Below are 13,035 nucleotides of genomic sequence, written 5' to 3'. Positions count from 1 at the left end.
GCATGTAGTCTGCACGATTTTTTTGCTATGTTTCAGTAGCCTTTTTTACTTGGCTTGTGATTCACAAGATTTGCATGTAGTAGGTTGTTCTGATAGACTGATGGCTTCATTACAGTTGTTTCTATTTCTGTTTGGTTGGCCTGAAGAATGTAAGTATTTCCATACATTAATATACACTTATTCATGAAAAAAGAGAGAGAGAGAGGCTGTCCTTCAGAAGGTCAATTGGCATCCAGTGGAGGATAGATGACAGGTTAAATTCTTGCAGATTGAATTGTTGGCTGTGTCCTGGCTAGGATTTGATCAGTTTCAAGCGTTTTTGGAAATATAAACAATCAGGTTTTGTTGGGGATTTATGTAAGACTTTATTTTCTTCCAGCACCATATGCATGAAATCTGGGGCTTAAGTCTCCCTTCAGGAGACTTTGATTTGGTCCTGGTTCTTCTCTCCACTTTTGTCCAAATGCTGAGAATGAAAACTTGGGCTTTGTATAGGGCCAGATATTTCAGATTGATCAATGGATGGACTCAGATGACTTCCACAATCTTCTGTTCAAGTGTGAAAGGAATAATGGAGCATCCTTTAGAAATTGTAAGCAGGCTTGGTCAGTTATTCAGTGCAAGTGTTTTTCAGTTGAGAGCAATGCTAATGAGGAGAAAAGCAATAATTGGACCTATTGGAGGTTTTAGGAGAAAAAGTCTCAAGCAGCTTTGACAGTATCTTTTGTGAAGAGGTAGTTTATTAATTCAGAAGAATTATAGAGAGAATGATCTTCTTATGAGTATGAATCTGGAAGAAGATTGGATTCTACAGGTAGGGATGGATATATGGAAGCTTATATTACTTTTGAACGAGTATTTGCCTGGAGAGTGCAATTGGGGGTCTTTTAACACTGGGAAAAGCCTGCAGGCAAAGATGCCATTGATCAGGACTTTGTAATTGCGGAGAAGATCTAGCCATCTCTTCTTTGGGTGATGTGCTGCACGGCCAATTTGGGTAATCAAAAGACTAATGTGGAAAATAATAGGTTTTCTGCCATCAGGATTTGTATGTTTGGTTATATGAGGATCCTCCCTGATAGCTGGAAATTGGGTGTTGAAATCATTAGGATTCCAGTCTTACAATCATTGTGGAAGGCTAGGAATTCAAGGCATTTTGCTTATCAGAATTCCTCTGTCCACTGGGTTTTTATCCTGATAAATCTTTATGGCTTTCGGATACGTTCTTTAGAATGGGCAGGCTCAAAAATATGCTAATTTTTACTACTGTACAAGGCCTTTTATGTCAAGAATGCATTTGTAAAAATGGTTTTTCTTTAATAAGACTAGTATTGTGTTTGTAAAAGTCACCAGAAAGCACTCCCAAAAATCTACACAAGTGGTTAAAGCTACAGATGTTTTCATAAGTGACTTCCTTATCAAGGAAGAACTTAAAGAAGAACACATAGAAACTAAGCAACGGACATGTATATTGTATTGAAGTAGCCAGGTTGCCTTGCTCTAGATGAGCTGCAATCCACTCAAATACTTAATTCTCATTTGGTAAGGTGTACAAAACAGTCCAAAATGAAGGCCCTTAGACATGTTGAATGATACAACTCCAAATACATCATAAGCATTCAAGGAGCACGCAGTTTCTTACCAAGGATTGTAAATATATTTGCAATCAGTAGGAAGCACTCAATTGAACATTTGACCATAAAAAAGGGTATCTTTTCAAAGATGCAGCTTAGATACATTTGGAGAACACAAGAAAGATATTTAGCGGTTTTGAAGAGAGCACTTTATCAAAGGATTAAAACTTGAGGATACCCAAGACTCCATGGGTTTTTTTGTTAGCAATCATGTGTGTCATGCATAGTCATCTCTTGCTTGTGAGCCTTGATCTAAGTTAGATGGGGACATTAGGAGCTCTAACATTTAGTGTGTCATGCGTTTTGACGGAGGCAGGTCTTTCTAGAGCATGCATTTCTTTTTTAGTCGGGTTTTAGGTGTGTTCACATTGATTGAGGATTATTTCTAGCTTGCATTTCTTTTTCAATGGTTTTTGACTATGTTCACCCCACAGAGGATGAGGCGACCAGAATTTGTGATGGTGACAACATTTTCCCATTATTTTATTGCTATCAATTGGCATTCATTGCTCCTGTTTGACTAGGTCGGCCAGTTTTGGCATTTCTACCTATTTATAGCTAATCTCCCTCAGTTGGCTGGTGATTCAAAGGTTTTCCTTCGTAAGTTTCTGCACACTCCGACATCCAAGACTCCTTTCGGCACTTCCTCCCATCATTGGCCTGATCTAGTGTCCTCATTGATGCCTTGGGCTGTGTGTAGGGATTGATCAGTTCTCATTGTATTCAGCTTTCTCTTAGAGTTCAATGCATATTTTCTCCTTCCATTCTCTTCTTTCATTGCAGTCTTTCTCCTCCCTTCTCTCTCCTTTTTCGTGTTTCCTCTTCTATTGCACACTGTCACGTGGTATGATCACAAAACTGAGGACTCCGAGGTTCTACAAAGAGAAGTCTACACTTAGCTTGCTGTTTGGAGCAGATCTATCATGAAGAATGTAGATTTTTTGCATTGTTGGGGCCGTCTCCGAAGTGTGCGGCCAATTACAAGTTCCTTTTGCAAGGTTGTAGGTTATTTTCCTTCTATTCAGGCATCCTGACACCAAAACACATATTTTTCTATTGTGTTTGTAGGTTTTCGAAGATGGATTACTACTGATGCTTTTGACACTTTGAAAGAAGAGTTTTCTGTTCTCTTGATAGATAGTCACACTAGTTAAACCGTAGCAAAGAGCGACACGAAGATCAACACTCGGACCCTTGCTCTTTCCTCTGTTAGGTTGAGTAGATTGGAGTCCCCTTCACCTCTCCTTGCTTCTCTCATATTTAGCACAAGGCCCGTACCCTTGGCCCTTGTATTGCCATGATGGCACCCCTTGTTCAAGTGCCCATGCTTCCTTTCCTACCCATAGAAGATCAACTTGATGGTTCCAACTACTCCCTTTGGTCATGCAAAGTGGAGTGTATCCTTGAAAACTTTGATCTTTGGGATTTTGTTACCATCCTTGTCTCTCATCCAATGGGAAATCCCCATATTGGTGGTACGACGGACTAAGCCGTTCTATGGGATGGGCTTAAATCTAGAGCCCGGTCTTTCCTTTTCATGAGCTTACATGATTCTGTCCTTGTCCATGTGTGCATACTTTGGACCGCAGCGGAAGTGTGGATAAAGTTAGCTTTTCTCTATCACCAAAAGACCTTTACCTACTACATCATCCTAGGGAAGAAACTTTAAATGCACTCATTTGATGATTCCCCTTCTATGCAGGATCACATCAACCAAATGGAGGACATGCAAGATGAGCTTGCATCCCTAGGTCAGATGATATTTTTAGAGGATATGGTAATGATTCTTTTTACTCATCTACCATCTCCCAAGTATGATGTTTACTACACTAGCATTTTGACCTCCAAGGTATAGGAGACTCTTCTTTGGGAGGAGTTAGCACTGCTTGTTTTGGAGCATGAAGAGCATCTTAAGGAGATTGAAGCTAGTGGATGTGGCTTTACCAAAGCTTCTACTATAGGTTTGGGAGGGGCCAACAAGAAGGACAAGAAGGCCAAAAACAAGAAGAAGTAGGTTCACCACTTGGAGTCTTCCTTAGGTTCTAACATAGATTTCAAGAAACCTAAATGCCCATATTGTGGGAAGTGCACTCGTCCCAAGGAGAAGTGTTGGAAGAAGTAACTCATCTTTGTCTGGGAGCAAAGGATGGCGCTAAATCATCATAGCCTTCCTCTTTCTCTACACCAGCTGTTACTTATGAATTCAATTTCCTTCATATCCATGAGATGGAGGAGCTGACTTCAACGACTGCCTCATCTTTAGAGAGGCCTTGGCTTATTGACAATGGTGCTCTGAGTTAATAGACTCCTTGAGGAGATTTGTTGCAGGATCTTCGTCCATTTGAGGGTACAATCACTATTGGTGACATCTCATTTGAGCCTGTTAGTGGTGTTGGTACCTTGTCTCTATTGTTTGATTGTCCATTGAGCTCCATTGTAGAGGTCCTACATGCTTAGTTGGATTTAGATGCGTATGAATCGTCATACTAGACGCCTAAGTATGAAAACGTATGATATGCCATTTCATACTTGACATTTTTTTCACATTAAATTTTTTTTGATACGACTGCCCCTATTTGACAATTTCTTCCTAGTGCCCTGTTTGTGGCAGTTTTCGCCCGAGTTCTGTGTGTTTTTTCTGCATGTGCAGCCTGTGTAGTCAGCTCTCACCCTGCACATGTGCAACCAGCAATATTCAGACTTCACTAATCAGTGTGTGCAGAAATTCAGCTTCATGAGTGTATGCAGAAATTCAGCTTCACAAGAGAGCAGCGTGTGTAGACTGCAGCGTGCTTGCTGCTGAGTATTCAGCCCCATCCTCTCTCTCTCTGATCTCAGTTTTCCAAGTCAGCATGGTTCGAAAGCAAGGAAAAGAATGGCAAATTGTGACTGAATTGCAGAAATTGAAGAATGGACAGCATATTATGCAATGCAAATAGCCCACATCTTGGGGCTGAAGGGATTTGGGGTTGATAAATGCTCTAGTGCACCCCAAGATGTAGAAGATGTAGTTCGTAGATTGCATGTAGGTGTTCCCATGAGTTCATAGGATGCATTGGATGCAAAGGTTTTTGATTTAGGAGATGCATCAGGAAGTGCTAGTGCCAATGCGGTTGCTTCTTCCTCTCAAGCTAGTGATGCCCATGGAATGATGCCTAAAAAGCACAAAGCTAATGCTAGGGAAGGCCCTCTGTTTCAAAGTTGGGACATACAAGCAAGAAAAGAGGCATCAATTGTCCTTAATTGGTTCTTTTATGCAGAGTATATTCCTCATTGGAAGGCGAGGAGTCCTTACTTTCATGACATGGTGAAGGCAATTGGAAATGTTGGCCCATGCTTCAAAGGCCCTTCATACCATCACTTGCACACTAAAGAATTGGATGATGAGGTCAAATGTGTGCAAAGAGATTTGTTTGATCTCAGAGAGAAATGTAAAAGATATGGCTGTAGAATTGTTTGTGATAGATGATCTGATGCATGTCGTCGACCCATTATCAATATAATGGTTTCATGCATGTTTGGTTCGACATTCTTGTGATCAGTTGATACAAGTGGTGAGTATAAGTTAGGAGAATATATCTTTGAAATTCTTAGGAGTGCCATTCTTGAAGTGGGGCCTCAAAATGGTCCAAGTGTGCATGGATAATGCAGCCAATTGTGTTCGTGCTGGTCACTTGGTTGAGCAAGAGTGGCCAACCATTTTTTTACACCCATTACACATGCCATTGCCTTGATTTGTTGTTTGAGGATATTGGAGAACTTTCTTGGGAAAGCCTATTTTGGAAGAAGCTGTGCAGGTTGTGACATTTGTCACACGAAAAAATACAGTCCTTGCTTTGTATAGAAAGTTCAACTCAAAAGAATTGCTTAAACCATCACAAACTCGGTTTGCATATATGTTTATCATTTTGGCAAACATGTTGGATGAGAGTCTTCAATGGATTGCACCACATGGTCGTTAGTGATGAGTATTGTAGAAAGAAAGTGAGCAAAAGTGCCAAGGTTTCATCTATTGTCTTGGGTTCTTCATTTTGGGCCAATGCCAAGATGATTGTGAAGCTATGTGCTCTAATTTTGAAGATTTTGTGTCTTGCTGATAGAGAGGGTACCACTATGGGGTTGGTGTATGAGTTCACTGATCGCATGATAGAAAAGATTGAAAGTCTTGAGGTTTTTAATGCTTCCAAGCTACAACAAGTCAAGGCACTTTGTGTAGACTGATGGAACATGATGCACTCTCCATTGCATGCTGCTGCTTTCGTACTCCATCCTGTTTAGAGAGCAAAGAATCCTAATAGTGACAGAGAGGTGAGTAAGGGTTGGATGGATGTAGTTGAATGTGTTTCAAAGTATGATGTAAGTGCTCAAGGGGAGTTATATGATAAACTGGATAAGTATAAGTCTAAGCCAGGTGCATTTGCACGTCCTATTGCAAAGGATGAGAAGAGGATGCATCAAGTTGGGGGAGAGACACCAAATTTACAGTGCTTGGGACTTAGGATATTGTCTCAAGGCACTTGTGCTTCACCATGTGAGAGAAATTGGAGCGCTTTTTCTCTCATTCATACAAAGAAAAGGAACAAGCCTAAGCCAAAGAATACATAGAAGCTTGTTCTTATACATACCAATTTGCGTTTCATAAGCAAGTTGAAAGAAAGAGGATTTGAGAAGATAGAAGCGACCTTGGAAATGCTAAACAAGGAAAGGATGATGAAAGGCTGCTTGCTTTGTAGGGAATGAGAGGAAGATGATGAGAATTCAGCTCCTATGACAATAGATGTATCAAGTGCTGGTACCTCTAGTGTGCCACAGGATGAGGTGGAGGATGAGAATGAGGATGATGATGCTCGAGAAGAAAATGATTCATGAGTCGACTTGAGTAGCATATGCCATAGCAAGTCTACAATTCGGAGTCTTGACCTTGTGTCTTCAGTCTCTTGAGTGGCCTCTATAGAGTCTAGAGTACTATGATGTATTATGAGTCATGGTATTTTGTGATCTTAGTGGGCTGATTATAATTTATGAGTCAATGAGTCATGACATTTTGTGATCTTTGTGGGCTGATTATAATCTCAAAATTCATAGTCCCCTTGTGAAACTTCAATGTCTTTTATACTTGTTTTCCAAAGTGTAAACTTTTTTGAAATGTCTACAATTCATATTAAGGTTTAACTTATCATTCATATTTTTCTAGTCTTTTAAGAAAAAATTTAGAGCAACGTATGATTTAGCCCAAGGGTCTGAATCATACTTCAATCATGCTTTCATATCCGTACACGCATGGAAGTATGAGACATATGTTATCAACTATGCCTACATGTTCCAGACTTAGCTTATATCTTCTTTCAGTTTATGGCCTTCCTAGATTGGAGACCCGCGTCTTCATTGAGCAAGCTTTCTTTATTAAGGATTTTTCCACAGGAGCCACTCTTGTGATAGGTTGGCAGGAGAGGGGGCTATATATACTCCATTCCCCTTTCATTGTGTAAGGCTCTCTGAGGCAGATTTCTATAGCCACACTCCTTCCTAATTGTGCACCATCTATTCCACAAGTTCAATCCCATTTTCCACCATCTCAGTGATTCCCTCATATCCCCCATCCCTTTCAAAGGGGGATGATATTGGCGATGCAGCTGTGGATTCCCTAGCCCCTTTTGTTTCTTCATCAATGGACTTCTTGTGCTTTGGCATTTCTTTAGCTACCCTTGGATCCATTCTGTCTTCTTTGGCCTTCAACCACATCCAAGATCTCAGAGGGTGTGACAGTTATCTCTTGCTTGTCAGCCCCAATTTGAGTCAGAGGGGGGCATTATGAGCTCTAACATTTTGTTTGTTATGTGTTTTGATGGAGGAGACAGCTTTTTCTAGAGCATGCATTTCTTTTTTAGTCTGGTTTTAGGCGCATTCACATTGGCTGAGGTTTATTTCCAGCCTGCATTTCGTTTTTAGTGATTTTTGATTGTGTTCACATCACACAAGATGAGTTGACCAGCATTTATGAGGGTGACAATGTTTTCCCCATTATTTTATTGCTGTTGGCCAGCATTTACTGCTTCTGTCTGACCAGGTCAGCCAGTTTTTGGCATTTCTGCCTATTTATACCTGACCTCCCCCTCCCTCAGTTGGCTGGTCACTCACAGGTCTTCCTCTGCAGGTTTCAGCACACTGACATCCGGGACTCTCTGTCTTCTGGTGCTGCCTTCCATCATTGGCCTGATCTGGTTTCCTGACTAACATCTTGGGTTGCATGCAGGGATTGATTAGTCCTCATTGTATTCAGCTTTCTTTCAGAGTCGGTGCAGATTTGCTCTGTCCATTTTCTTCCTTCATTGCAGTCTTTCTCTTCCCTTCTCTCTTCATGTTTGTGTTTCCTCTTTTGTTTTGCACTCTAGCATTTTCGTGGTTTCCAGTTGCTTGTGCTTATAGAATGCCAAAGCTAAGAAGAGAAGGAACTTTACAAGAGGTTTTTCGCACGTTGCTGAAAATAATATTTGGTTTAGAAGGAAACCAAAATTCTTGCCTGCAAGTGTTTTATTATCCCTGTTAGTTAAGTAAAAGACGCCTATGTACTCTTACCACCATGAAAAATAATGTAAAATACCTACCATGCCAATATAACAATACTTTTTCCAGCTTCATTGTGTTTGTTCATGATGCATCTGCTTGGCTGTGCTGAATGCAGGTTTTAGGACTTGCTACAAGTAATATTGATAATTGGGGCCATGTAAGCTCTTTCACTGTGTTCCCTATTTGCTGACATTCATTCTGAGGTGGGTGCACTGAATTGCTAACTTTAAGATTTTGCAGCTAGGAGGGTTGATTGGAGGAGCTGCAATATCTTGGATCTTGGGCCCTGCCTTTGCTTATATGCGCATTCCGGGAGAGAAGAAGATGGTTCTTGTGGATCGACCTCCCATCTCCTATTTACTACCTGATGCTAGGAGGAGGCTTTCTTGATTCTTACTGCAGCAAACGAGTTCACCATTTTCCTAATGGGTGCTGATAGAAAACCGATATTTTGAGGGTGCAATTGCTCCTGATATGTGGTTTTACAGAATAAAGCGTGTGTTCTAATGAGATGTTCCACCTCCATTGGAAAGGGAAAGCATCACTTTGGAAAGGCAGATTAAAGAGCAAGGCATGCACATAAATGCATATTCGAATAAGCTGTAAAAGGCTTGATTATCACAATAATCCTCAGCAAGTCTGGTGCCATAGTTGCAGAGTCTGTTGGCCTGTATCACATGTCGTGCATCAAGTGAAGCAATGCAGGCAGATATGTGCCATATTACAATGCAGCTATTGCTAGCAATGTATTTGTAATCAACAAAACTATCTACTGTAATTCTCTTGTGACTGTATTATTCTCTTGCAATTTCTTGAATGTGGCCAAAAAATCTGGTGAAGACGTCAAGACCTTTCTTATCCAGTCTGTAGGGCTAAAAAGACAAGGTGGTAACTACTAAGAGACAAAATAAGGTGATATAATCACAAACTATATCTGGATTCTGAACGAAGGTTGTTATAAAGTTAAAAGATTGTGTTCTAAATTTGGTTAGCAAAAAGGACCGATTGAATGTGGTTGATATCTTCTTTAACATTAGTGCACAACATTAATAATCATCACCAAGTCAGGGTAGGGGATCCACTTAGAAAGGTGGCAAGGCCTTCCATTTATTTTGAACTCGGGAATTAATAACGTGTATAAATTGGAAAACTTTGTTTTGGACACAACAACTATGATTCGATGGGGACTAACAATCAAAACCCATCATACAAAGGCATGTGTGTTTTGCACTACCATGACTTAATGGGAGTTAAGGATTGACCTTGCAAAACAAACAACCTATGATTAATGAAGTGAACAATTGTTCTTCCTTATCAATTCCAATTCCATGCTACAATGTAGGTGGTATGATGCAAAACATTCGAAATGTAAGATAATGCATTTTATCTTTTTGTTAAAATTCAATAGATAAAATTTTGGTGTAAACCAATACATATGTGCAAGTTAAGACATCCCATCTTCTTGTTAAAATTCAATAGACAAAATTTTGGTGTAAGCCAATGGAGATATATATATGTCTACGGAGGTTGAAAATGGCCTATGAGAACCGTGTACAATGTGTAGTAATCATTGGTATCAAAGAGTAGCATACAAAGTGTAAAATTTGATATTTGTGCAAAGTAAAGTACAAAGTGATGAACAATACAATGTTGATGTAGCAATAAAAGGGGTGGGTGGATGGATCATAATCTTTATATAAGGGATATCCTTGCACCTTAGGTTGGTGTATGGCTTTGATCTCAAATCTCTAGATTGTCATCTCTCTTAATGTAGGAATGGTGTGGTGATTGTCTTAAAAAAACTTGACTCTACCCCCTCCTCTACTTGATAGCCAAAGTAATGATGTGTTGAGTCTCTAATTGTGAAGTAGAAATCGAACCAAGTGTTGTGACCTCTAGATCCCCATGACTAGTTTGAGGGAGGTGCCTTTTTGAATAGTGTAAGATCTCTTGCATGAATTGTGTTGGAGGCTTGGTATCTACATATGTGCTCTTCAATCTCCAATCTCCACTTTGCATAGTCTACAAATCCTCTCAGTTCTAAGGATGTGGATTGCTCTCCTTGTCTTAATCTCCAATTGCTAAGAAGAGACCTTGAGATAGTTGATGGCTACTTGCATCTCATGGATCACGTATATGTCTAGGTAGCTAGGTCTCTCAAATAAAGCATTTGTTGTGGTCCTCAAAAAGTGGTGCCTCTAGCATGACATCCTCGAGAAGAGGGGTTGTCAAGGTGAAATCCAACCATGCTGTATATGTAGTTGATATTGATCCTTTCTCATGATTAGGTTCCACTCAATACAAGAGGTGTGTATGGAGGGGAAGTCATAATGATACTGGAAAGGAGGGAGGTGGGCCATGTCGATCCTATATCCTGTGAGTCATTATTTTATCTTTGCATACCATGAACTCTCACATCTTGTTTGTGCTAGTTGCCAGGCTCCCTTGGGCAATTTATCTTGATGGATATCTTGTACCTTGTGCATAAAACTATGGTTTGAAAAAGAGCTTCGATCATCGTAGGAGGTGCTACAAACTGTGTTGATAATGTCATGTGGTATTTATGGCTTGTTACATATCATTCATGAGAGCATGACAATCTATAGTCTCTCAATTTGCATATGTAGGGATGTAGCCAAACTAGGTACCTAGATAGGTGCTATATGCATCATGGTGTGACTAATGTATCAAACCACCATTCCATGTATGGGGCTAATGGAAGTATGAATGATGACACACTCTCTCCAACATGGCCAATGTTGCATATACTTGTGCGAGTTGATCTAAGGCTAACAGTGATACGGTGAATCTCCCAAGAGATGTGGTAAATGTAGCCCCCAAGTAGATGTATGAACCTACTATTTCCATGCATTTTGCTCATAGAATGAAGATAGAACTCCTTCATACCAGGGTTGTGTGAAGGATTAAGATCTTGGTTTTTCCAAGATTAATAATAACCTAATCCCCTTTGTGTGTAGAAGTCATGCAGAGCATGTAGATGTTGTGGTAGACTCTCTTGTGACTTAGAGACCAATATGATATCATTAATGTAAAGCATAGTAGAGACCAAAGTACCCACTAGGTCCATCTCATCATTGCCACCTTGTATGATGTGGTTGTCTACATTATCAATATAGAGTCTAAAGAGTGTAGGAGAGAGAGGGCACTGTTGCTTTATGTTGATAGTATTAGAGACCACATCTTAAAGTCCTCACGAAAAATTTTCTTGGCCTATCACTGGAGCCCCGAGAGGAACACTAAGGGGATTCTACTGCAAGAAAATCTATCTTGTAACATCAACAAGCTTTTATTTCATTCTTTTGATTACCAAAACAAAGACAACATCAAATCTTCATGCAGCATCATAGTAGATATCTCCCACGGATTTGATAGAATCAATCATAATCTTCAACATCTTCATAGAATCCATCAATAGAACAAAGAGCATAAAAGAATACACCACTTTTGAATGGAAATCAATCACATAGTAATCTTGGTAGGGAAAGCTTGTGCGAAGTAATACATAATATCCATTTGAGCAGCAGTCACATCCACATTTGGATTGATGATCAAACAGGGGATACACTTGCGAGTGTTCAGATTAGACTGTTGATGTATAAAAGCAAGGTACCAACAAAAATGAGCTGTAAGACGTACAGAGGTATCCTCAGAATGAGCATGCACCCGAGCAAAATGAAGGTAAGAGTTCGAACATGCTGTAGAGGTATCCCAGGACCCTGGAATGAAAGGCCAGTTAAACACCGGTCCTGTCACAAAATCATGCAGTGTCCATTGTCGTCGACGAAGTATGTCACTATCATACCCTGGTGTATCTATCACTGATTGAGGAGGAAGGTTAATGTAATCGGAAGAAGAGGGGAATGGAATAAGAGGAGAGCATTGTAAAGGAGGATAGGATAGATCATAAAAAGAAGGGAAATGAAGAGATAAGGAAGATGGAAAAGATGGAAAATTCAACAAAAACATATGAAGGGAATTTGTTGAGAAAATAGAAGGAACATGAGGAACTATAAGAGGAGGTTCAGAAGGGGTAGGCGATAATGTCGGATCGACAACGAAAGGACAAAAAGTAAAGACATGAATGTGAGGGGAATTAGAAGGAGTAAAAGAAAACATAGGAATATTGTCAGGGTTAGAAGTAAGGAGGGAAATATACAACGGGAAACGATAGGACATAAGAGAATAAGACAAAAGATCAGTGGGATCTAATGGATAGAAAGAACAACGATAAGCAAGATCTTGGAAAAAAGAATCGGTGAATAATGGATGATCAGCAATATGACATAACAGTTGAGTTTGCAAAGGCTAGATTTTAGATTTGTGGAATACACCCTTGAGACGACGAGGCTCCAAAGCAACATCCTCCAAAGGTAGATGCCAAGCATGTTCTCTACACCAAGATGTCTGCTCATGATAAGTTTTTACCCCTTTAGCTAAAAGAAGCTCCACTAAATGTACATACATCACAGGCTGTAAGATCACGTCTCCCACATACAAATTCAAATCCTCCTCATCAGGAATCTGCAAATGCCCTGTAAGATACATGAATGACAACAAATGTACTTCATGCAAAATTAGCTCATCAACAAATCTGTCAAACACAGACTTCAGCAAATCTACAAACCACAAATTCTACCACCCATCCTCTGGAGGTTCTAAATCCACATTTCTCAAAGAGATATACGGGGCAAAACACTGCTGATTATATTTGATCCAGAAAGACGGTGGGGTTGACACCAGCTCAGCATAACTAGTAAAATCATCCTGCACGTAGTTCATACGTTGTTGAAGTCATTCTACCTTAGCAGAAAAA

At 40.0% G+C, this 13,035-nt stretch overlaps 1 protein-coding gene across 2 annotated transcripts in view; it reads left to right on the top strand.

Moving 5' to 3' along the window:
- Positions 1-9,184, top strand: part of RBL10 (RHOMBOID-like protein 10) — a 58,436-nt gene extending 49,252 nt beyond the window's left edge. For both annotated transcript variants that reach the window (XM_087662754.1, XM_087662753.1), the window contains 2 exons: positions 8,317-8,358; positions 8,442-9,184. In XM_087662754.1, coding sequence (XP_087518880.1) covers positions 8,317-8,358; positions 8,442-8,591 — 192 coding nt within the window. In that variant the 3' untranslated portion in view covers positions 8,592-9,184. The remainder of the gene's footprint in view (positions 1-8,316; positions 8,359-8,441) is intronic.
- The last annotated feature ends 3,851 nt before the right edge of the window (positions 9,185-13,035 follow it).

This window comes from Lygodium microphyllum, chromosome 22, assembly GCF_053477565.2.
Source record: "Lygodium microphyllum isolate KBCC chromosome 22, Lygodium_microphyllum_v1.1.10, whole genome shotgun sequence".
In the NCBI taxonomy this organism is placed as follows: domain Eukaryota; kingdom Viridiplantae; phylum Streptophyta; class Polypodiopsida; order Schizaeales; family Lygodiaceae; genus Lygodium; species Lygodium microphyllum.
The sequence above is the reverse complement of the archived record's forward strand: the minus strand, read 5'-3'. Positions and strand labels throughout refer to the sequence as shown.